A 22,754-nucleotide genomic window follows, 5' to 3' on the forward strand; every position below is an offset into this window, starting at 1 on the left:
TCTAGCTAATCTTTATTTGGATTTTGGCTAGAATAGACCTATACATCTCTCCTACTTCAAAAAGAAGAATATGCTAATATTCCATTGCAGATAACAAACATGTTCCTAAAAAGTTATATATCAATAAAATTTTGAGAAGTTGAATAATCTTATACTCCCACTAGGATAGCTTCTTAGTTGAGAATGCTTCTGTAAAGCAAAATCTCCCTAAGTAAGGTGAATAATCTCCTGTAAATCTGTATTTATGTTTGTGTTTGTGACTGTAATTTTTGTGTGTATATTTGTATGCATATGCATATATTTTTGTGTATGTATGTATGTGTGTGTGTATATATATATATGCTTGTAGACTTTTGTATACATATTTTTGTTTCTTTGAGTTTAGACTGCACTGTGTGAGTTCATGAGTATGTTTAATACATGTATATGAAGGAAATGGAGAGTTACATGAGTGTAGAAAGATATACCTTACTAGAGATGGGTCTCCAGAGTGACCACATTCTCATTCCTCTATATAGAGCTGCCCTAAGAATTGGGAGTAAAGATTCTATACAACTGATTCTTCAAGTCAAGAGTTTTCATTTTTTCCTGTAAAATAGTGATGGTCACTTCCTTCCAAATGGTATGATGGATGATAAAATGTTACCAAAGTACCATTTACTTGTTAGTGGGGGAGGAGCACTGGACATTATATATGTTAGGGTATGTGTGTATATGTGGGGAACATGGGTGAGTGATAGGCACATGGAGAAGATCTGTATTTGGGAAGATATCTAAAAGTAACATGGTGATATATCTATGGGAGAGTTGTAGGTGTAAGAGAAGTATATGTGGGGACATGGAGGGATATATATGGTGGACATATGGAGATGTATGTGTGGGAGATGGATATATCAGGGAATATATATCTGAGATATGAGTGGAACTTATGTGGGAGATACAGGTGCATTGTATATTTGGGAGGGACTTGGAGACATGGAATGATGAGTGTACCAAGGGGAACTGTTGGTAGGGGAAACGTGAGTGTTCATGTATGGGGATGCATATGGGCATACAGATGCACCAATACATATACACATTACACACACACACACACACGCAAGTGTGAATGGGATGGATGTGAGTATATGTATGGTTAGGTATGTGTTGTTCAGATGTGAGTACACATCTGAATAAGAATGTGGTTGGAAGGCTTCTGGAACCATGAAAAGGAGAATGAGTAGTAGTAGTATGAAAAAATGTCAAATAAGTTTTCCTTCTTTTACAAGTTCCTCCTTTCCCTTTACCAGTTCCCTCCTTTTTCTTCTTTCTCATCCCTTCTCTATTTTCCTTTTCTCTCACCCCTTCTTGTCTTATACTCCCTTCTCTTCCACCTCACTTTCTGTCCCTTCAAGCTTTCTCCCTCTTGGCCTGAACTTTTTCTTTCTCTTTCCATTTGTGGTAGAAGGAACGTGGACAAAGGAGGGCAAAGGAGGAATGATGATAGGTGTCTTGTGATGGCATCAGAACACTATTTATATCCAGTACTGAATCTTGGAGTACATTGATGGTAGGGGACAGGGTTTTCTCTCCCGGCACCCCTCACCCCACCATCATTTTTCCTTTTTTTAATCTTTCTCACTACTGCTGCTACAACCATAAATCACGAGTGTCTTTTTATCATACATGATTTAACAGATGGCTTTATCTTCTTTGTTTTGAAGATAGCGTTCAAGTTATTTTCAACTTAGAATGTAGTATTGTATCGGTTGAGTTTTTCTAAAGATCTCATATATAAAGTGCTATAAATCTTGTATTTTGGCAAGTACTATCAAATTCATGTTGTTTAACTGGAGGTTAAATTAAGACTAGCTATACTTTGCAGGTGGGTTTTTGGTTTTTGTTTGTAATTGTGAGCGTTGCTTTATTTTGGTTGCATAAAAACATTTACTTAAGGGGCTTAGGTTAACAGGCCTCTTTTAGAAGAAGGGGATAACTTTCTACTTTCCACTAAATAATGTTTTGAAAGGAAATTCATTCATGATTTTCTTTGTGGGTTCACATATTTAGAAGTGAAAGGACCTAAGTGTCATAATATAAATCTTGTTCTCTTGAATCTGAGTAAAAATTAAAAAAAATTAAATCTGCATTTGAGTCCTAACTAAATCCATCTAAGTTACTTTTTAAATCAATATATGCCTCAAATGAAGGGATTTAATTTCTTATTCCAATTACACTTAAATCTGTATTATATTAGGACTTGTTGTATAGTAAATATGTTGAATATTTGCTATATTGAATGATAAAATTCTGCTGTATTTATAGGGACCTTATACAATGAAATGCAAAGTGAATTTTCTGACTTTATTTTGATATAGAATTACATCTCTACCTCCACCCTTACCCCCTCCACCTGCACCATCTTTGCTCAACTATCGAACACCTTATGATGAAGCATACTATTTTTATGGGGCCAGGAATCCTTTGGATCCCAGTCTTGTATATTGTAAGTTAATGCTATATTAATTATTAATTAATGTATATTACCTATTGGTTCAGATAAGAAACTTGGTTTCTTGGTGGAAAATATGAAAAGATAGATTTCTGAAAAGTGTTTAAATAAGAAATGTAATTTGTATTATCTTGTTAGCTATTTTAAAAAAATGTTATTTTGAAATCCATAGTGATGCACAATACAAGTCACCACTTTATCACCTTTTAAATTGTTTTTAGAAAATGTAATGTATTATTTTTTCCTTTTGAATTGCTAAAGCAGAATAGCATGATTAAAATTATTTTGTAGTTATTTGATCATTGTTTTGTTGGTGATTTTTTTCATATACCTTTGCTCTAGGTGTTCTTAAATTTTTTTTTTTGGTTTGTTTTATAGATATCTCAGATTGACTACATATTATCTTATTTTGTTTAGATAACCCAGGAATGACAGGAATACCTCCACCAACCTTTGCTAGTGGACCTGATGCTTTTGAACCAGTAGGACCCATTATGTAAGTCTATATAACATAATTTTGGGAGAGATTTTAAATACATTAACCCTTTCTTAACTACTTTCTCCTGTACAGTCTTCTAGTATGTGTATGTATGTTTGTGTGTGTGTGTATATGTATATATGTTTGACTGTTTTGCATATTTGAACATATTGTTTGTGTATTTGAACATACTTTGATAGATCTGTGTTGAGAACACTGTCTAATGTTCCCATTCACATGTTCCCATCCTATGGAATTCTTATTTTCTTGAGTAACTGGTTCACCCCGTTTTCTGATAGTAAGTCTCCCTAATGATGAGGCACTTTCATGCAGCTTTTCATGGGTGATTTGTTGCAGCCCACTCATACCTGGTATCTGACTCTAACTTTAGTTTTTTGGAGCTAATATTCCATGACTTGTAGCTGTCACTGAAAGAATATTGATATTAAGGAGCTGGTCATTTGTTCCATGGAGAAGCTTGGGCTCGTTATAAAGATTGCACAGTTTTTCTATAAATAGACATTCCAATGTCTTCCTTTTGTTCAGTTCTGGATGCAGGTTATTGTCTGTCTTTGATGTCAGTCAAGGTTTTGAACTGTTGAACCATCCAGTTCCATATCATAATCTGGGTAGTAGACATTCTTTATCCACTTTATTTATCCTCTGTGGATAGTTAGTTTAAGGCATAAAGTTTACTTATAACACTTAATTTTAATATATTTTTTAAAACCCGCAAATGAGCATTGACCAGTAGGCTGGATGGTAGAAAGTGGAAAATATAAAACAGATTTAGATATCAGTAATTTTTTTTCATTTTTTTTCCTTTCCTACTTTTCCCTTCAATCCTTCCCCCATCCTCCCTATCCCCAATGTAGGAGATTTTTGGATGATTTTTTTTGAAAATTAACTCTTCCTTAACTATCACATTTTTATGATTGTCAGGTTACCTTTTTGTGTTGTAGCTACATTGGTAGTTTGGAGATTTTAGAACTCAAACATTTGCATAAAAAGTAGTGCTCATTGTTGTTTTAACTGTTGCTTTGTAAGCTATGTTTAGACTTGAAAATGGAAGAAAATGCTGCAGTTTTTAGTAAAATATATCTAGAGTTGTATCTAATAATTTTCCTGTGGTTCCAACCAGCTCAGAAAACACTGGACACTGTGCTTTTATTTAGTGTTATCTTACATTGTATTGTTTATTTTAGCAACCTAAAAAAAAAGCTAGCTATTAGTTCATTGTTTCATGTCAAGCCAGTGATTAAGTGAAGACTGTTAGATCTTTGTCATCTATATATTGACAAATCAAGTATCCTCTGCTAATTTTTAACAAATTATTTTTTTGAACCTAAATTAAATGCTTTTTTACTTAGCCTGTTTATCCTGAATACCATCTTACTTGCTTTTGTCCTAGCATACCTGTGAAGATTAATTTTTAATATGAATGTCAGTTTGATATAAGGTCTTTTCAAGAAAATAGAATTTAAAGCAAAGAAAATCAATTGTCCTTCACTCTAGGCTTGTTTTTATTTAGAATACTAGAAATGGTGCTGTAGACTAAGAACGTCCACATACCTGAATGCTGCTGCCAGAAAGCTGCTGATAAATTTCATTTTCTTACATTTTTTTGTATTTGCTGCATACCAGTACTGTTCTGCTTGTTTACATGTGTCCTTTGAGTATCACTTGCCTATCATATGTTGTAGTTCAGAAAATTGTAGTTTACTTTATGACTCATATTTTAATAAAGTTGTTTTCTGATGATACCTACAGAAACTTCTTGATATCATAAGAAGCTGTCTTGAAATTAAAGTATAGTGTAGGTTCAACTGTTTTGCATCTGTTTTGTTGTTCTTATTTGCTGATTTTGATAGTAGCCTTATGCTGTTTTATTTTGGGGGCCTTCATCCACTGATTATGTAAAAAGTATGAAGGAAAGGGACTTTTAGACTTTCTTTCCCCACAGGCAGCTAGGTGTCCTAATAGAGTACTGGACCTCAAGGTAGGAAGACCAGGGGTCAAATCTGGCCCCTTGAAGAAATCACTTAACTGTCTATTTCACTCTCTTCATCTGTAAAGTGGAGATAATGAAAGCACTTACCTCTCAGGGTTGTTATGAAGTTAAAATGAAATAATATTTGTAAAGAGCTTTGCAAACTTTAAAATAAGCTATAAATGCCAGCTGTGATTGTTATTATCAGCAGGAGGTTCAGAGTGCTCTGAAGAGAAAGATGACATAGCTAACATTGCTTTTCTTTGAATTTTCTTTTCTTTTTTGTAATTTTAAATAATTACATATTTTTCTTTGAATTTATTTAGGTTTTCTTTAGGAATACATCTCAATATTAAAATTTCTCATTGATTTTAGTTTGTTAACTAAAATAAGGTTTTTTTTTTGGGTGAGGGAAGATTCAGAACTCAGAAAAATAGAAGAGTAATGTGATTTTATATACATGTATATATTCCTTATGCAAGAGATGTATTCCTGAAAAAGTTTACAAAATTGAATTTTTATAAAGTGATATTTTAAGTGCACCAGCAGATCTTACAACTTAATGTTTGAAATTATTTTTATAAAGTGAAGTCTGTTTGTTTGGTAAATGATAACTCCCTATTTTGTTCTTTTAAGTTTGAATTTTTAAATGTCAGATTTGCTTTAAGTTGTGAGGCTCATGTGTTCTGTAATACACAATGTTTAACTCACAGAACATTTTGTTGTTCAAGGGTTCTGTGTGTTACATTTTCTCTCACTACTTTTTAGATTCTATATTTTTTCAAGAATCTCTTCATTTTGAACTGGCCTGCATATTGTATTGATACTCTTTTTTACTGTACAGAACCTTGTGTCTAAATATGTTTACATATTAAGTCTTATTTATCATTCTATGCCTTTTGTTAGTTATTTCTTTTGTCATCCTGAGGGAATTTTTGGAGAATGATATATTTGCTGTGTAGTCCACTATTGCCCACCTCAAAGGCTTCCCATTTTAGCTTACCATAGATTCCATGCTATTTCAACAGGCCATTTTGTTTTAATTTTCTAAATACATTTACATTAATTGTGTGTTTCAAACAGGAACAAAAATATTTTGAATGAACTAAGCACTATGAGTGATAGAACAAGAACAGGAGGACTCATTTTTGAAGATAAATCAAGGTCTACAAAGGAATCAGTTCAATCTTATCAATATGATTTGCAGCAACAGGTATAAAATAGGATAACTATTTCAGTGTACATATGGGGGAGTTATTTGGGAGAATGGAATCAATTCATATGTATTCTAAAGCTCTTCTTTCATGGTCAGCATTGTATATTTGCTAAGAATTCTCTAAGTGTTTTTGACTTAACTATTTCCAGTATTTAGGCAAACTAGACTTTACAACACTGAAGTTTGTTTCATGCAAATGAACACATTATCCTTTTGGAAATCAAAGTTCACTGAGGCTTGCATTTAACACAATGCTTTGTTTTAGGAGAAAATGATTTTTAAATTAAAGAATAGTTAAGTTAAAAATTCAATCATAGTCCAACTGATAGACCAGTTTAAACAGTCTTTCTAGTTTCATAATAATGGCAAAATTAAGGATCTTAGCATATAGACTGGGTTGCCTATTATTAAATATATGAGATGAACTAATGTTGAGCATAGAACTTCCTGCCAAAAAACAGCATGTTTAAAATGTACATGAATATCCTACCCAGGGACATTAAACTTTAGTTGACCCATTATTTCTGAGGGCAGCAGGACTGCTGAGATTATATATGAAGAGGGCAGGATTATTTGAATGGCATCAGAGGGTTCCTTGATGTTTTGTTCTGGTAAGCAGCAGAACTGGGAAAGGGAAACATCAGGGAGAAGGAGAAATCTGGCCCACATCAGAACATTTAATGAAGGGGAAGATGTAAAGAAAAGCTAACTTTACCTAACAAAACAATCCATCTTCTGTTTTAAAATCTATTTAAAGTTTAAGAAGTTAACTTAACCAGTAACCATAAGAAGTACTGGGGTGGGCAGTCGAGGTGGAAAGAGCCCATAAGAATAAGGTAATAAAATAGGTTGGAAGTGTAGCAATAAGCTTGGGAGATTGAAGCCAGAAACTTCCAGGAGGAGTGGCGAAATGGAATTTAGAGCAGTATGAACCTGGGAGTGGAGTAAGAACCTTGATATTTGACTTTTATTGAGGTACTGCAGTTCACCTCCAAGATTTGACATGTTAGGGATGAAATAAATACAGTTCTGCTGACAGTATTTTAAAAAATATTAATCCTGGATTTAAATAGTGTAACTCATTTAGAAGTAGCTAGTTGATAGATGGCTATTATTTATTATATATTCTCTTAAATATTTACTTTCCACAAGTGCCCTCTACTTTCCACCTTCATGTATCCACTTTCATGTAGACAGTTTTATTTTTGAATGTGGTGGTTCCAGGATTCATTTGTATGTATGCTTTCTCGGAGCTATTTGTCTGTACTTATCCAAGCAATTCTATTCGCGTGTGTGTGTGTGTGTGTGTGTGTGTGTGTGTGTGTGTGTGTGTGTGTAGACAGAGAGAGAGAGAGAGGGGGAAGCAGGCAGTCGCTAACTCAGGAACACTTAGTGTTCCTAAAGTTTCTTTAAAAAACAATTATGCTGAATTTAATAAATACTTCAAAAAAGAGAATATTTCCATATACAAAGTATAATCAAAAAAGAGGATGAATATATAAAGCTATAAATCTGGTTATGTACAAGCTTGATTTTTAAACAGTATATAATAAAATAAATGTTACTTTTAGAATATGCTTGTGTTTTCCCCTGAAATGCCTTCCTGTTCCCTTCTGTGCATTTTTAAAGATAACCAAAGTGGGCCCTGCCCTTTTTATTTTTTTGGCAGTACTATTTCTAGCTTCTTTTCCTCTTTTTCTTCCTTTTCCTCCTTACTCTTAACCCTCTCAGTTAAAAAGGGGGAAACACAGCCCTTGTAACAAATAAACATAGTCAAGGAGAAGAAACCCACAAAATTGTCAAGTCCAAAGCTGTATGTCTTTTTTTCTGTATTTTGGGTCTAATGCCATGGAAATGATGGTCATTTGGGTCACCAGATAGCCTACAAATAGCCTTTCTTAATTGATAAGGTATCTGAAATAGTACCAGCAGTAGCTCTGAGTCCCCAGGTTCTCTGATTTCTGAACCTATTTCCAAGATTGGGGTCTCTCTGAAGCCTTTGGTATCCCTGAACTGGAAGGAACTCCAGGAGTGGTGTAGAGGAGAGGATCTAGGAACTACTCAACTTCCAAGGCAGTATAGTTGGAGGAAGATAGACAGGGAGTACACCAAGAGCTTTCACAAAACTACCTCAGGAGGAACAGACAAGGTTCAATAGGTAGTCTATTGCAATTAAGGAGGATGTCTCAGATGGGAATGATTATCATGGTAGTGGAGAAATGAATGACAGTATGATGCAATTTTGTGAATTGGTAGCTGTATTTCTGAATTAAATACCTCTTAGAAAGAAAGAACGCTAGGGTTTTAATGTTTTGTTTTTGCAGTGATTTGGATAAGCGGAGTAAAATTAATAATGGTATCACTAATTTTGATTGTGTCAGACTGGCAGTACAATATTGTAAATTGTTGTTTATTGTGTTAAGATACAGGAAAGAGAAGCAAGACGGAGGAAAGAGCGAGAGGAAAAAGAAGAATATGAAGCTAAACTTGAAGCTGAAATGAGAAATTACAATCCCTGGGGAAAAGGTGGAGGGGGTGCTCCACTCAGAGATGCCAGAGGAAACCTGATAAGTATGTTGGTTTCTTTGTTTCTTTTCTCTTGGAAAAATGTGATTCTTTCTACTCTTAACTTTGGGAGAGAGTTAGGAGGGAGGGCACATTATTCTGAACTGATTCTCTTTCATTAAGTAAATACATTTTATTGCCATTCTTATGTTCTCCTTTTTAGGATAGCAGGGTAACTTAATGCTACTGAACTGTAAAATGGTCATATTATTAGAGTAGAAACTTCCAATTAATTTTAAAATTAAATTTTATGTAAACTGGTAGGTAAATTAAAGTTGGTTTTATTAGAAATTTGTTTCATATTTTTTTATTTCAGAATATTAGGGTTTTTTGAATCCTAGTCTTAATAAATCTTTGGTACAGTAATATTTATTACATGGTATAGTAGTGAAACTGAAATTGTCTAGCATAAAAAATGTTTTCATATAATATAGGAAGTTGGCTTGCAGTATTCAGTTTTTATTTCTGAACATGAAATAAAAATTTAAGACAATCTGATTATTTTAGCCTTAAATGAAACAAGATAAAACCTAGAGGGAAAGTTGAGTAATATTTAAATAAATATTATGATGGGAAATATAACAAGGGAGAAATGATTCTCAAAATTACTAAAACAATTAGAAAGTACCTGTTAAAGTAAATGAGAAACATGTTAATCTTAAATTGCCTGTTATTCTTTAGCTAGTATGATAAGCCAAAGTATAATAAACCAGGTTAGAATTTGAGAATTTTTTGTGACTATTATTGATTTTATGAGTCAGGGATGGGAGTTATTTGCGGGTATCTGAGAATTGTTTGAGTCCTGGATAATAAAGGATGCCAGCTTATTTCTTGTTTTGATTTATATTAATGTTGACTTATTTATTCTTTTTAAAGTAATAACTTCCAAAATTGCTATACTCACCTTCTCCTAAGGTTTCCTTCGGTCATCATCACCTTGTGCATGTTTTAGAAATCTGGAATAGAATAAACATTTTAGAACTTCTTAGCCTTCTTTTTAGTTAATATCTACTGCAAGTAATAGGATAAAATATCCCTTTTGCACTTGTTAGTGGTTGAGAAACTTGAGGATTATGGCATACTTACAGTTCTTATAAACTACTAGCTGCATTGGTATACAAAATATTTAATAGTAAAATGTTGAAAATCCAAGAATAAATAATTTCCATTTCTAACTTTAGCAAATATTTTATTACCTCAAAAATTGTAAGCCATGTTGTTCTAGGTCCTTTGGGTGAATTCAGAAGGTTGGAGAGGTAACTGAGCTCTCTCATCCCCAAAGCTTATTAGCAGATGCTTTCCAAATCAAGTTATGTGGCAAAAATTACCTTCCTTTCACTAAAAAGTGATAGTAAAACCCAATTTGCAAATCATATGTGTATTCTATCCAATGGATTGGTGGAAGGGTTTATATTTACAGTTGGTTGGAGCTTGGATGAAAAGCAAGTGTGGAGAGTGTGAATGCTGCCAATGCCTTCTTGAGTACTTCCAACTGAAGGGAGGGCTCCTTTTGCTCTACCAGCCTTTTTCAAGCTAGTCTAAGAATCAAGATCTATATAAAGCTTGTAGGTTGAACATTTATTTGTTTTGAGTTAAATTTTTTTTTCAATTAACAAGGACTTATTTTTTTTCCCTTCCTCCTCCCTTACTGAAAAGAAAATTAAGGATAGTGGCCTTGTAAAAATATGCATAATTAAGCAAAACAAATTCCCATAATGGTCATGTTAAAAAAAAAAGTGTTGACCTTGAATGACCTTGAGTGTTAGCTAGGGTGATGGCAAAACCTTTGTAGAAGTTATTCAGAAAGAAAACTTGAATGTTTAGTGTGCAAAATTATTAAGCAAATATAATTGGGCAAATTATAACAATTAAAATTATTAATGTTTCAAAGAAATCCATTAATTTTTAAAGTGTAAGCAAAAATGATTACTATAAACTGTACTTAATAGAAATATTTCTTCTGCTTAAGGGAAGTCTCCCATAATGAGATGAGATGCAGTTACAGACAATAAGTGATAATAATAAGAGTTATAATAACTACAATAATTCTCACTTGATCAGCCACTTAACCTCACTTCTAGAAGTAGAGCTTCTTATATCAATAGTGCCTGTAACTGTGAGATGTGGATCACATTAGTTAAAATGAGGTAACAATGAATGAGAAAAGCCCCCCCAGGGCACATTCTGTGACACCATAGTAGACATAATTTGGCACTATTTAATTTGGCACTATTTAATTTACCACCCACCATGGAAACTCATTTATGATGACAGATTATTTGGAGAAAGATTTAAAATCTACTTTATGGGTTTTCCATAGCTGCACTTGACATATTTTGAGTGGTATTAGTTTCTGCATTTGACTTTTCTTTCAATTTCTGTTTGCATTTATGTTATAAATGAATTTAATTATAACTGAGTATTTTTTCTGAGTTCCTCAAAGAAAATTTTCTTACAAGGAGAGTAGTTGATATGAGATGTCAAAATTAACCTCCTCTGCTTGTAGGATACAGTGATTTTTCAATATAAAAGTCAGTTTGTGCTTTGGGAGTATGTTTGGCAAGAGTTGCTGAATCATTTTAGAAATGTAGAGACCTATGTTTTGCCTCTTTAAAGCCCAGTCTTTAACAGACACAGCCATTTCCTTCCAGTATTGGTGGTTTCTGTTACTAAATCACAAGAAAGACCTTGAATTTCTTAAGAACATTCTCTCTCTTTATCTCTTAATTTTGGTTGATATAAATTTTGGGGTGATGAAATACATGTTCAGATTTGGAAAAAAGAAAAGTAGAAAATAAACTGGGAAGTAAGGTAAGACAGCAGAAAAGGGAAAGGAATTAAAAACTTTGTTTCATGTAATTTGGAGTGATTTAGCTCATATAGGTCATATTGTTCAAAGAAATAGAATTTTTCCCATCCTGTGACTTCATTTTCTGCCCTGGTCTTCTTGACCTGATAATTCTGGAATTTGGGTACAATATTCCTTGGCGTTTTCAATTTGGGATCTCTTTCAGGAGATGATTGATGGATTCTTTTGATGACTATTTTACCCTCTGGTTCTAGGACTTTGGGATAATTTTTCTTGATGATTTCTTGGAAGATACTGTCCAGGCTCTTTTCTTCATCATGACTTTTTGGTAGACCAATAATTCTTAGGGTATTTCTCCTGGATCTATTTTCCAGGTCACTTGTTTTTCCAGTGAGGTATTTTATATTTTCTTCTGTATTTTCGTTCTTTATATTTTGTTTGACTGATTCTTGATGCCTCATAAAGATCATTAGCTTCTATTTGCCCATTTGTAATTTTTAATGAATTGTTTTCTTCAGGTAGGTTTTGCACCTCCTTTTCCAGTTGACCAATTTTACTTTTTAAGAAATTATTTTCTCCAGTTAGGCTTTGTACCTCCTTATCCATTTGGCCAGTTTACTTTTTAAGGAGTTGTTTTCTTCAGTGAATTTTTTTCCATTTTGTCAATTGTATTTTTAAAAGAATTGATCAATTTTTCTTCTACCTCTCTAATTTGACTTTTAAAGTCCTTCTTGAGTTCTTCAAGAATGTTTTTTTGGCGTGAGACCAGTTCATATTCCCTCTTGAAGTTTCAGATGTGGGTATAGTGTTAATACTGTCTTCTTGTGAATTTGTATTTCTATCTTCCCTGTCCCCATAGTAAAATTCTATGGTCTTTACTTTTATAATTTGCTTTTTGCTCATTGTGATTGCCTTTTTCCTGCCTTTTAAAGTCTCTGCTTCTGGGGCATAGGGGGCTCTGTCCCAGCCTTGATGTGTGTTGGTGGCTATAGGACTGGTTATTGGCTTTGTGTACTGTGGCCTTTGGTTCTGGCAGCTGCAAGCTATATAATGCTGTAGCTTACCTGTTGCTGAGCTGGAGCTGGCTGATGTGTGCAGAGGCCAGGTGAAGTCTTTCTGAGTTTCTCTGGGGTTACACTGAAGCTCCCTGTGTGAAGTATGGGGGAGGGATGACCTGCCACCTGGAGGTCTTCTCCTCCTCTAGGGTTGCGCTAGAACACAGGGAAGCTCAACTGCTGGTGGATGCCCATTTGTGCTGGTATCTGCTGATTCCCCTGGCTATACACAGATATGCCTGGAATCCTGGTGTTGGTACTTGCTGACTCCACCACCCTGTGGCTTAGGATCTCCTGTTGGTCTGCCAAGGTGGAGCTTGCTGGTATGCCTCCCATCCTGTACTAGTTCCCTTCAACCGCAGCAAGTAGGACCTTTCCTATTAATCCCCATATCCTCCCAAGCTAAAAGACTGCTGTACCCTTTCTGCTGGCTCCACCATTCCATGATTTTTCCTGAGGCAATCTTCTCTGGGTTTTTCAAGGTCAAGAAGGGAGGGTGAGTGAGAATACTTACAATTTACTTCACCATCTTGGCTCCTAGAAGTTTAAATCTGCTCTGGTCTTTTTATCTTAAATTATGATAATTCTCATTTCTATTAGTGACCTATGTCTATTAATTTTGATTTTATAAGTTGGAAAAACATTGTTTTTAGCTTCCAAGAGTATATTGCAATTGATATACCAAAACATGCTATCATCCTAAGCTTTGGTTGTTTACTAGTTGTCCATAGTAATTCTTTGTTTTGTTGGAAAAGTACTTTATATTTTCTTCAGTTATCCTATTTGCCTTCCATTCATTAATATTTTGGCTTATCAGTTTGGGTGTTAATGGATTAAGTTGATTAATTAAGAATTGATTATGCTTTCATTTTATCAATGAGTTTTTTTAGATGTATCTTATTTATGTAGGTTATCTATCCAATATAATATTGTTCCACTAGGTTATATAACAAGGAGGAATGAACATTCAGTCCTCTATTTAAAGTGTAGGTTGGTTTCCCTTTCTGTGAGAGATGGTAGAGGGTCTTGAGGAATGGATATGTCAACCTGAAACAGAATACTAAGTAACAGAAACTAGTTTCTTTAATAAGGCAAGGGAATCACAATCAGGGACCACCACACTGCACCAAAGTACTGGAGTCCTTGAGGAGTAGTCTTACGGAATACCAGGGCAGAGGGAGTGGGTTACAATTCTTGGAATGGGGCAGCTGCATGTTCAGAGATTGGAATATTCTGTGGAACAATTGGCTTTGGGGTTGGTGTGGGATCTGTTCATAGTGTTCTGCATTCAATACTACTCTGCTATCCAGGTGATTAGAAAAAGTACAGTGTCCCTTTAAAAAAAGAAGGAAGGCTTCAGTGTGAAAAGCAGTAAGCAAAAGAAGCTGAAGAGGTCGATGGGGCATCATGACCTGTATTAGGAGGTTGGAGGGTAGAGAGTATCAGACTGAGAAGAAAGGGAAGAAAGAGGGGAGGGATTTGATTGATTTGAATTGAAACTTGGCTTGGAAGGGAACTTGGAGTTGTAGCAAGCTAATAATTTCTTGATTTTTTCATAATAATAGAATCCTTCTGCAAAAGGTGGCAGAACCAACAAAGGGAAACCTTATTTTGTGTCTGATTTTTACCAACTAAGAGTAAGTGTTGCTGGGTAGAAATAATGAGTATGTTGGGGCAAAGCTCATAATCCTTTGTAGTGATAGAGGATGAGAGAAAAGCTGGGAAGAATTTTTAGGAGATCATATTTCAGACTGCTTAAAGAAATGATACCATGCACTAAAATTCCTCAGGATAAAGTCAGCCTAGGAAGATTGGTAATTCCTGAGAAGATAACTCTGAATTCACAGTAGAGAAACAATTCCAAGAGAAGGAAAAGGAAGTTGGGAATGAAGGAGAAATTTGAGTCTGATGTGGATACCTAAAAACTCACTAACTTAGATTGAAAATAGACGTGTTAATAAAATGGAAGCAGTAGCATTTAATAGCATCAGTGCAAAAGTGCCTTGTGGTCTTGTAAAAAATACTGTCAAAGTGAGATGAGGTTGGTGAGGTAATAAAAGTTTTTGATTTTATTTTTAAAGTTCTATTAGGGAAAAGAGAATATATGAATAGCAACTAAAACTTGGGGGAGGAGGATAATGATGATAAGTGAAAAAAGATGAAATAGAAAAGGCAAGGTGCTTATCTGTCTTTTACTTTTATTTTCTGTGTGGGCACTATTTGGACCGGGAGATATAGAACTAAAATAATTAGGCTACTGAATCCCAACCAGTCCCATGGATAGTATTGTCTATGGGATCTCGAAGAGTCAGGTAGGACTGAATACCATGACTATCTTCCTGTCATTGATGAGTTCAAGTCACGGAGGTCAGATGCATTATACCCTTGATTAATGGAAGAACCAGCTGATAGTTTAAATGTAGCCTTTTCCTCAAATGCTGTTGCTTCCAAGTTCATCTGCTTCCTCAGCTTCTGCTGTCTGTACCTTCAGTGCAGCCATATGCAGGGAAGGTTATACCTTTGATTTCATCACGACTCACAAGTGAAGCACCTCTACAGTTATTACCCATAACTCTGATATTCCTCTCTCTGATCATAATTTCCTATATTTCATCTCTCCTGTCTCACTCAATCTCATACTTCTTGAACTTGTTTTCTGGCCCCACTCTGACATCAGTCTTTCTTCTCAACATCGCCCTTGTCTTATCTTTTCTTTCTTCAAAATCTTATCCTAAAACCCTCACTTCAATTAGTTAGACTTTTCACTGCCTTCTACCCTGGTCCTACCGGTGCTAATCCCTATCCCTTTCCAAACCCAAGTGCTAGATCACTCTAGATCACATCTGCCTTCTCTGCTGTTACAGGTATGCTGTTGAATGCAGGTAGAGGAGCTCCCACTATTGTTACAGTTTTATAGGAATATCTATCCATGCATCTGTCTGTCTATCTTATCTAATCTCCCAAGTGGGCCCTTAACTTCTTCAAACTATCCTTTTCTATGATTGTCTCCCTACCCTACTTTCCTTAGTACCTATTTTAAACCTTCTCCTTTCAAGCCACATATACCACTTCTCCTCCTTCTCAGTCATCAGATATTTAACTTCCTACTATGTGCTAAGCTCTGGGGATAGAAGTAGCAAGGGCAAAATGATTCCTACACACACTGAAGTTACATTCTAATGTGGGGATACATTAATTGCATGAATATATACAGCATAAGTGGGAAGTGAGTAAATACAAATACATGCAAAATAATTAAATGTAAGATATATTGGGAAGGAAAGTTTTAATCCAGAAGGTGGTTCTTGAACGAACTATATCTTAAAAGAAGAGAAGGGATTCTGTGAGGTAGAAAGGGAGAAAGATTCCAAGGATGTGAGATCCTTGGGTCTTTCAAACACTAGGCTGCTCTGCTTGTTTGCTTCTGTACATTGTGTACCTAATGTGTTCTTTTCTAATTCTTAACCAACCAAATTGTTTTGATGATTACTGCTTTGTGGTATAGCTTGAGATCTAATACTATCAGGTACCCCTTTCTTTTCCTATTTTTTAAATTTTTTTATTTTTCCTTTGATATTCTTAACCTTTTGTTTATATTTTTTCTAGCTCAATCAAGTGGCCATTGGTAGTTTGATTGGTATGTTACTGAATAAGTAAATTAACTTAGGTAATATTTTCATTTTTGTTATATTGGCATATCATTCCAATGAACATTATGTAATTTTTGTCTGGCTATTTAGATTTGTCTTTATTTGTATAGAGTATTTTATGATTGTGTTCATAAAGTTTTTGTAAACATCTTGTCAAGTAATCTAAGTATTTTCTGTAATTATTTTAAGTAGCATCTTTTTATTTTTTTCCTGCTAGGTTTTCTTGGTAATATACAGAAATTTTGATGATTTATGTGTGTTTATTTTTTAACCTTCAGCTTTGTTGAACTTGCCATTTCATTTAATTTTTTAGTTGACCTTCCTGTGTAAGCCAACATATTGTCTATAAAAATCAATAATTGTGTTTCTTCTTTGTCCAAGCTTTTCCCCTCAATTTTTGTCTTATTGCTCTAGCTAGCAATTCTAGCACTATATTTAATACTAATGGTGATAGTGAACATCCTCACCTCATCCTTGATCTCATTCAAAAAGTCTCTAGTTTATTCTCATTAGATCCTATTAATGTTAAGTGAAGGTCCATTTATTCTTATGTTTTCTTATGCTTTTAAGAGGAATCTATATTGCTGTTGTCAAAACTTTTTTCTGTATCTATTGACATAATCATATGATATTTGTTCTTGTTATTAATATGGTCATTTATTTTTGTAGTTTTCCCAAGATTTAATCAGCTCTGTATAGTTACTGGTATGCACCCAGCCTGGCCATTGTGTATAGTATTTGTGATGTACTGCTGTAATCTCCTTGCTAAAATTTTGTTATTAAATTTTTTGCATTGATATCATTAGGGATATTGGTTTTTTTCCCTTCTGTTTTTAATCTTCCTGGTTTATGGAGAATTAAGATCATATTCCTTTTATTGAAAAAGTTTACCAACGCACCTTCTTTTCTAATTTTTTTAAAAAACAGATTTTGTAGTATTGGAATTAGTTGTTTAAATGGTTTCGATTAGTTTGTAAATGTAACTGGTCTTTTTTTCCCTTTGGAAGTGTATCTATAACTTACTATTTCTTCTAAAATTGTGTTATTTAATGCTTCTATTTTTCCTTTATGTTTTGTTAATCTTTTGCTTTAATTTTCAGGATTTCTATTTTGGTCTTTCATTGAAGGTTTTTATTTTTTTTTCCAGGTTTTTTGATTGTTGTATGCCTAATTTATTAATCTGCTCCCTTTTTTTATTAATGAAATTGTTTAGAGATAAAACATTTTCCCTAAAAACTGCTTTGAATTCATCCCCCAAATTTTAATATGTTTCCTCATTGTTATCTTTAGTGAAATTATCCTTACTCTTATTTATTCTTTAGGATTAAGTTATTTAGTGTCTAATTCTTTTTAATCTTTTATTCAGTGACCCTTTAATATAGTTTTTATTGCATTGTGATGTATAAAAGATATATTTACTATTTCTGCTTTATTGCACTTTTTTGGCAAAGTTTTCATTCTCGAATACATAGAAAGTTGGAAAAATATGTATGCTCCTTTTTATTCCCTTTTGGTAATTTGGCATTGTCTGTCTTAATTCATTTTACTGTCCTTTTTGTCAACAACTAGTTGTTCCTTGTACACTACTTTTCAAATTCTGTCTTTGTTCTTTGCATAGGTTATATCCCAATGCCTCAAGTGCACTTCTTCCTCACTGTTGCATTGTAGAATCTCTGTCTTCCTTCCAAGTCACAGCTCAGTTGTTATATCTCACAGGAGACCTTTTGTGATGCTTGGTGGTATACTCTCTATCGAAATTGCTTTTTATTATTTTCTGTTATTTGTATGTGTGTTGTGTCGACTGGAGTTCAGGGACTGTTTATCTTTGTATCTTAAGGGCCTGTCAGAGTACTTGCAAAGTTTTAGGCGCTTAATAAATATTTATTGAATTGAAAATGAACCAAATTGCCACTCTCACATATCTGGACTATTGTGGTCAATGAATTTCCACAGTTGATCATTCTTGGATCCATCCACTCTGTCGGTCTCAACAGTGACTATTAATTTACGTGCCTTGCTAGTCCCTAATCCAGGTTAACCGTTTTCATATGCTTCTTTCACTTCTAAGATGCTAAATTTCTAAGATATTTAGTTGTATACATGCTGTATTTCCCTTGTTCTTGTCCCTTGTATATATTGTATTTCCCTGCTCTTTGTGGGCAGAGACAATTTGGTCTTCAAATACCTCACCCGGTGCCTTCCACATAGTAGTAACCACTATTAAGTTTAACCACTATTATGGTTTGTTGAAGTGAACTGACTCTTCTTTCCAAATTTTAGATCCTTTTTATGTGATTATTATATGTCATTAGGGGAAATTAAGTAGATATGATAGCAGCTACATTCAGTTAAATTACTGCTACTTATTAGTTTATGGCTTTTTTACATATTCTGAAGTCACATTAGATAAATATTAACATAACTGTGTATGAAATTATATGTAAAATAACCATGTTGTTTATTTTTCATGAATATATGCTATAATTTTCTCAGTTTCTCCACTGATTTACATTTTAATGTTACAGGATCATTTCAGTTAAAGTTTTCCTGTAAGCTTTGCTAATTAAAATAAAATTTCCGTACAACAAGGTATCACTTTTTCTTTACCATTCATTACTCTGTCTTCTTTTTCTTATTTCAGCATTTTATATTCTAAAATAAGAATGGTCAAATATTGCTTATTTTAAAAAACACATATATATTTGTACACAAACAAATGTAGTAAACATAACAATTTGGAAATGTATTTTTAAAAATAAATGGCTTATTTTTCCCTCTTAGCTGATTTGAATAGGATGCACAGACAAAATATAGATGCCTACCATAACCCAGATGCAAGAACACATGAAGATAAAAGGGCTGTTGTCTCTCTAGACCAAAATTTAGCCACTACAGATGCTGAGAACCTAGAAGATTCTGCAAATGCAAATTCAGGTTTTTAATCACATTCTATTTTATTACATTTCTAATATATCATCTGTCTTTTCCTCTTAACTGTGACGATTCTATATCATGTTCTAGTAAGAATCTTTTTACTCTTATGATATAAAACATGTTGACCAAGCTATTTAAAACAGATTTTTTTTCTTCACAAGTCTCTCTTTGTTCTCCTCCTACTTGCTTCTCTATGTCACTATTGTTTGTTGATTTCATTTTTGTATGGACTCTTTGAGGTGGGAGTTTGTTTTTTGGGCTATGTAGGGCCAAACTTAAAAATACCCATAATGTTATTGCTTCATACTTACTTATTTGTATGAATGTCTTAAGAGACTATGTAGAGTAGTAGCTGGAGTCAGAAAAACCTGAGCTCAAATTCTGCTTTGACACAGTAATATGACCATGGGCATACATCTAGGCAATATCTGAAGGGCGTGAGTTGCTCAGCTGAATCAGTGGAAGGAATTTCTATACTGAGAATTTCTTACACAAATGAAATCATAGGTTTGAAACCAAAAATTAAATAAATCTGTCCTTTGAGGAGAAGTGTTAGCTCCTTGATGATAGATTCCGGTTCCTGTTTTTCTTTGTATCCTTGGTGCCTAACTTAGTGTCTTTTAAACATAGTAGTCAATTATTTTGTTTACAAATTTTGTTTATCTATGCATGCACACACACATATATATTGATGTTTTGGGGATTGAATTTAACATCTGCCCCTTAAAATTCAGTTTTGTACTGATTCAGGTGTAGTTAGAAGGCTTTAAGGTATCCATTTGGCACAAGAGAGAGGATTGAATTTGGAGTCAGAGAACCAACTGTGAATCCTGCCTCATTTGCTAGCCCTTTGTGACTCTTTCATGGCAAGCCACATAACCTCTGTCAGTTTCAATTTCCTCATCTAAAATAGGGTTAACAAAATGGGGACTGGGGATCATAATAGGTCCTGGGATTTTTGGGAGGATGAAATGAGATAACTTCCATAAAGGACTTATTGTTGATATAATATTAAAGGTAATAGAAGAAATCCTAGAGAAACCTTCATTAATAGAAACCTGGAAAGAGATGATTTTGCTTAGTCTTTTGCTTTTGGAGCATTTGTGAAAAACGCTTGTGAAAAATGTCAACATTTATTTGGCATTTTCTGTGTTCAAAACAGATTACAAAATTATTCTTGATGTGCCATCGTTATTTCCTAGTGTATTTTGTCTATTACTACTAATTCTGCTGTTAATGAAACAGATTTTTATTGTATAGCTACCTTTATTCTTATACTATCTATGCGTTAACCTGTACTTAGAGGTTAATATTAAACCTCTGTCTCCCCTCTGTGTTTAGATAAAACATTAAAACACAAATTCCATAAAATTTAGTTCCGGAATTGAATGCCTATTATATGTAAACCCCTGTAGTAGAAGAGATAATTGTTTCACTTTTTAGATAAAATATATTTAATACTTTAGTGCAGTGTGTGATTAAAAAAAAAAACATCATGTACAGATTTCATTCATTAAATAAAGGCTAATTTAAAGATATCACATCAGTGTTGAAAATCACCTAGTTTATTCTACAATCTAAGCTATCTTATTTTACTTCTGAAAAACACAGGGAACTCAGAATATCCCCAACAGGAAGATTACAAATTACAACAGCCTGGTTTGCCCTGGTTATTAGTCTTCATTGGGCCTTTTTCCCAACATTTCATTTTTTGGTTGTTTTCCTCTTAATATTCTATATCTTAATTTATTAAAAAGTTATTTATATCTTAATTTAATTTGTGGAGTCTCTGATTAGGCATAATTAAACCATAAGAGTAATCCCAACAGGAGCTGGAAGGGAGCTTTCTTTGTTGCTGTGTTTTTATTTTTGGATCCATTCTTCTGTTGGCTAATATTTGCCTTGGGACCTGCTTTTTACTTGTTGACTCCTTTCTGTCTCATTTAAGCAGTGCTAGACCTGCCTCATGTTGTATTTTACAGTTTGTTTTTGCCCTAAGTAACTTATTCTGTGCTTCTCTGGTAAATTTCCTTCTTATCTATCTATGTTCTTATTATGTCTGTTTCATTTGAATTCTAATTCTCTTCTCCAGGGTGTTAGACACCGAACTTAATGATGTTTTGTTAGCCAGCTTCATTAACATATTCTGAATTTCTTTAGAGTAACGCTGGGCAGTGTTTTGAATGAAAAAACGTCCCAAGTAGAAAAGTGATTGACAATTTGATTGTTTTTTCTTATGCTAATTCTTTTTGTTGTTGTTGTTGTTTACTTTTAAAGTATTTAAAAAATTTTTTTAACCTTTGCCTTTTAATTTTAAACATATGGACAAGCAAAATAAACTAGTTATGTTAGTCAACTTATCCAAGTAATTAACATGTTCAAAACCAAATTATTAAGAGAAATTTAGATGTTGGAGTGAAGCTCTTAAAACTAATCAGAGATTTAAATACAGATTAAAAAATACATTTTGGGGGCAATAAAATTTCAAATGGAAAGAAAATAGCCTTTGGAAAGGCATAACGGCACTGTTTAAGTACCTGTGAAATTTTTTAATGTTCTAAATTAGATGTGAATACTGTTCATACTTGAAATCTTTTATAAGCAAACATTTATTATTTTACATTCTTCTTCTGAATGTGGAGAAACACCTTTTAATTTCTACAGAATATCTATAGCTATAGAGATAACAGTAAAAGAAATAATCCAAATTTTATTTAACATATGTATGTGTGTGTATATATATATATATATATATATAAAATTGATAGAATTTGTTTTTTAGGTTCAGTACATTAACAAAATTAGTGATTTTAAATGCTACATATGTGTTTATAGACATGTTATATAAGAGAGGCTCAAAGTGTTGAATGTTACCTCCTAAATAAAGGTTATTCAAATAGTCAGAATCCAAATGAATATTTTCTATATATAAAATATCTTTTAAGAAGCCTTTTCAACAGTGATAACTTTTACCTAATAGTATTTTTCTTTCACCTTTTGTTTTAGATCTTTTTTTATGTAGGTATATTTTTTGTTTCAGCTGTCAGCTTTGTTTACCTTTCACTGTGACTTTACCTTTTCTTTTTTATCATTTTGGTCTGGGTTTTGTTTGAATACTCCTCTCTTACTTTTCTCTGCTAGAATGACAAATTTAATTTATTTACCCAAAAGACAAATTTAGAAAATTCTTCATCCTTTTACCTTTGTTTTGAAAATAACTTTTTATTTGAGCATATGCTAATTTTATATTTTAAAATGTCTTTTTCAAGGTCAAATAGGTACACAGAGCTCTCCTTTTGCCCGGGGAAACATTTTTGGTGAGCCACTAACTGAGCTTCAGATTAAACAGCAAGAAGCTTACAAGAATTTTCTTCGTTTTCAGGTGAAATATACTATTTTATCATAAAAATTGTATTAGATATACATTTTCTGCTAAATATATAATAAATGTTGCTAAGTATATGTTGCTTAAATGTTGCTTAATATGCCTATTAAATATATTTTAAGTTCTAAAATGCCAGTGCAGATATTTGATGTCAGATAATTTGTATTGTAAGATCCATAAG

At 33.3% G+C, this 22,754-nt stretch overlaps 1 protein-coding gene across 27 annotated transcripts in view; it reads left to right on the plus strand.

The window, feature by feature from the left end:
• CSPP1 (centrosome and spindle pole associated protein 1) overlaps window positions 1–22,754 on the plus strand; it is a 143,011-nt gene that overhangs the window by 83,679 nt on the left and 36,578 nt on the right. For 25 of the 27 annotated variants that reach the window (XR_011966133.1, XM_072604746.1, XM_072604747.1 and 22 more), the window contains 6 exons: window positions 2,358–2,485; window positions 2,909–2,987; window positions 6,043–6,172; window positions 8,599–8,746; window positions 19,036–19,188; window positions 22,458–22,570. Coding sequence is in view for 26 of the 27 variants with exons in the window: in XM_072604746.1 (XP_072460847.1) it covers window positions 2,358–2,485; window positions 2,909–2,987; window positions 6,043–6,172; window positions 8,599–8,746; window positions 19,036–19,188; window positions 22,458–22,570 (751 nt within the window). In the remaining variant the exon portion in view is untranslated. The remainder of the gene's footprint in view (window positions 1–2,357; window positions 2,486–2,908; window positions 2,988–6,042; window positions 6,173–8,598; window positions 8,747–19,035; window positions 19,189–22,457; window positions 22,571–22,754) is intronic. The other 2 variants (XM_072604762.1, XM_072604768.1) reach the window with 1 other exon arrangement.

The sequence above is a fragment of the Notamacropus eugenii genome, chromosome 4, assembly GCF_028372415.1.
Source record: "Notamacropus eugenii isolate mMacEug1 chromosome 4, mMacEug1.pri_v2, whole genome shotgun sequence".
Lineage (NCBI taxonomy): Eukaryota > Metazoa > Chordata > Mammalia > Diprotodontia > Macropodidae > Notamacropus > Notamacropus eugenii.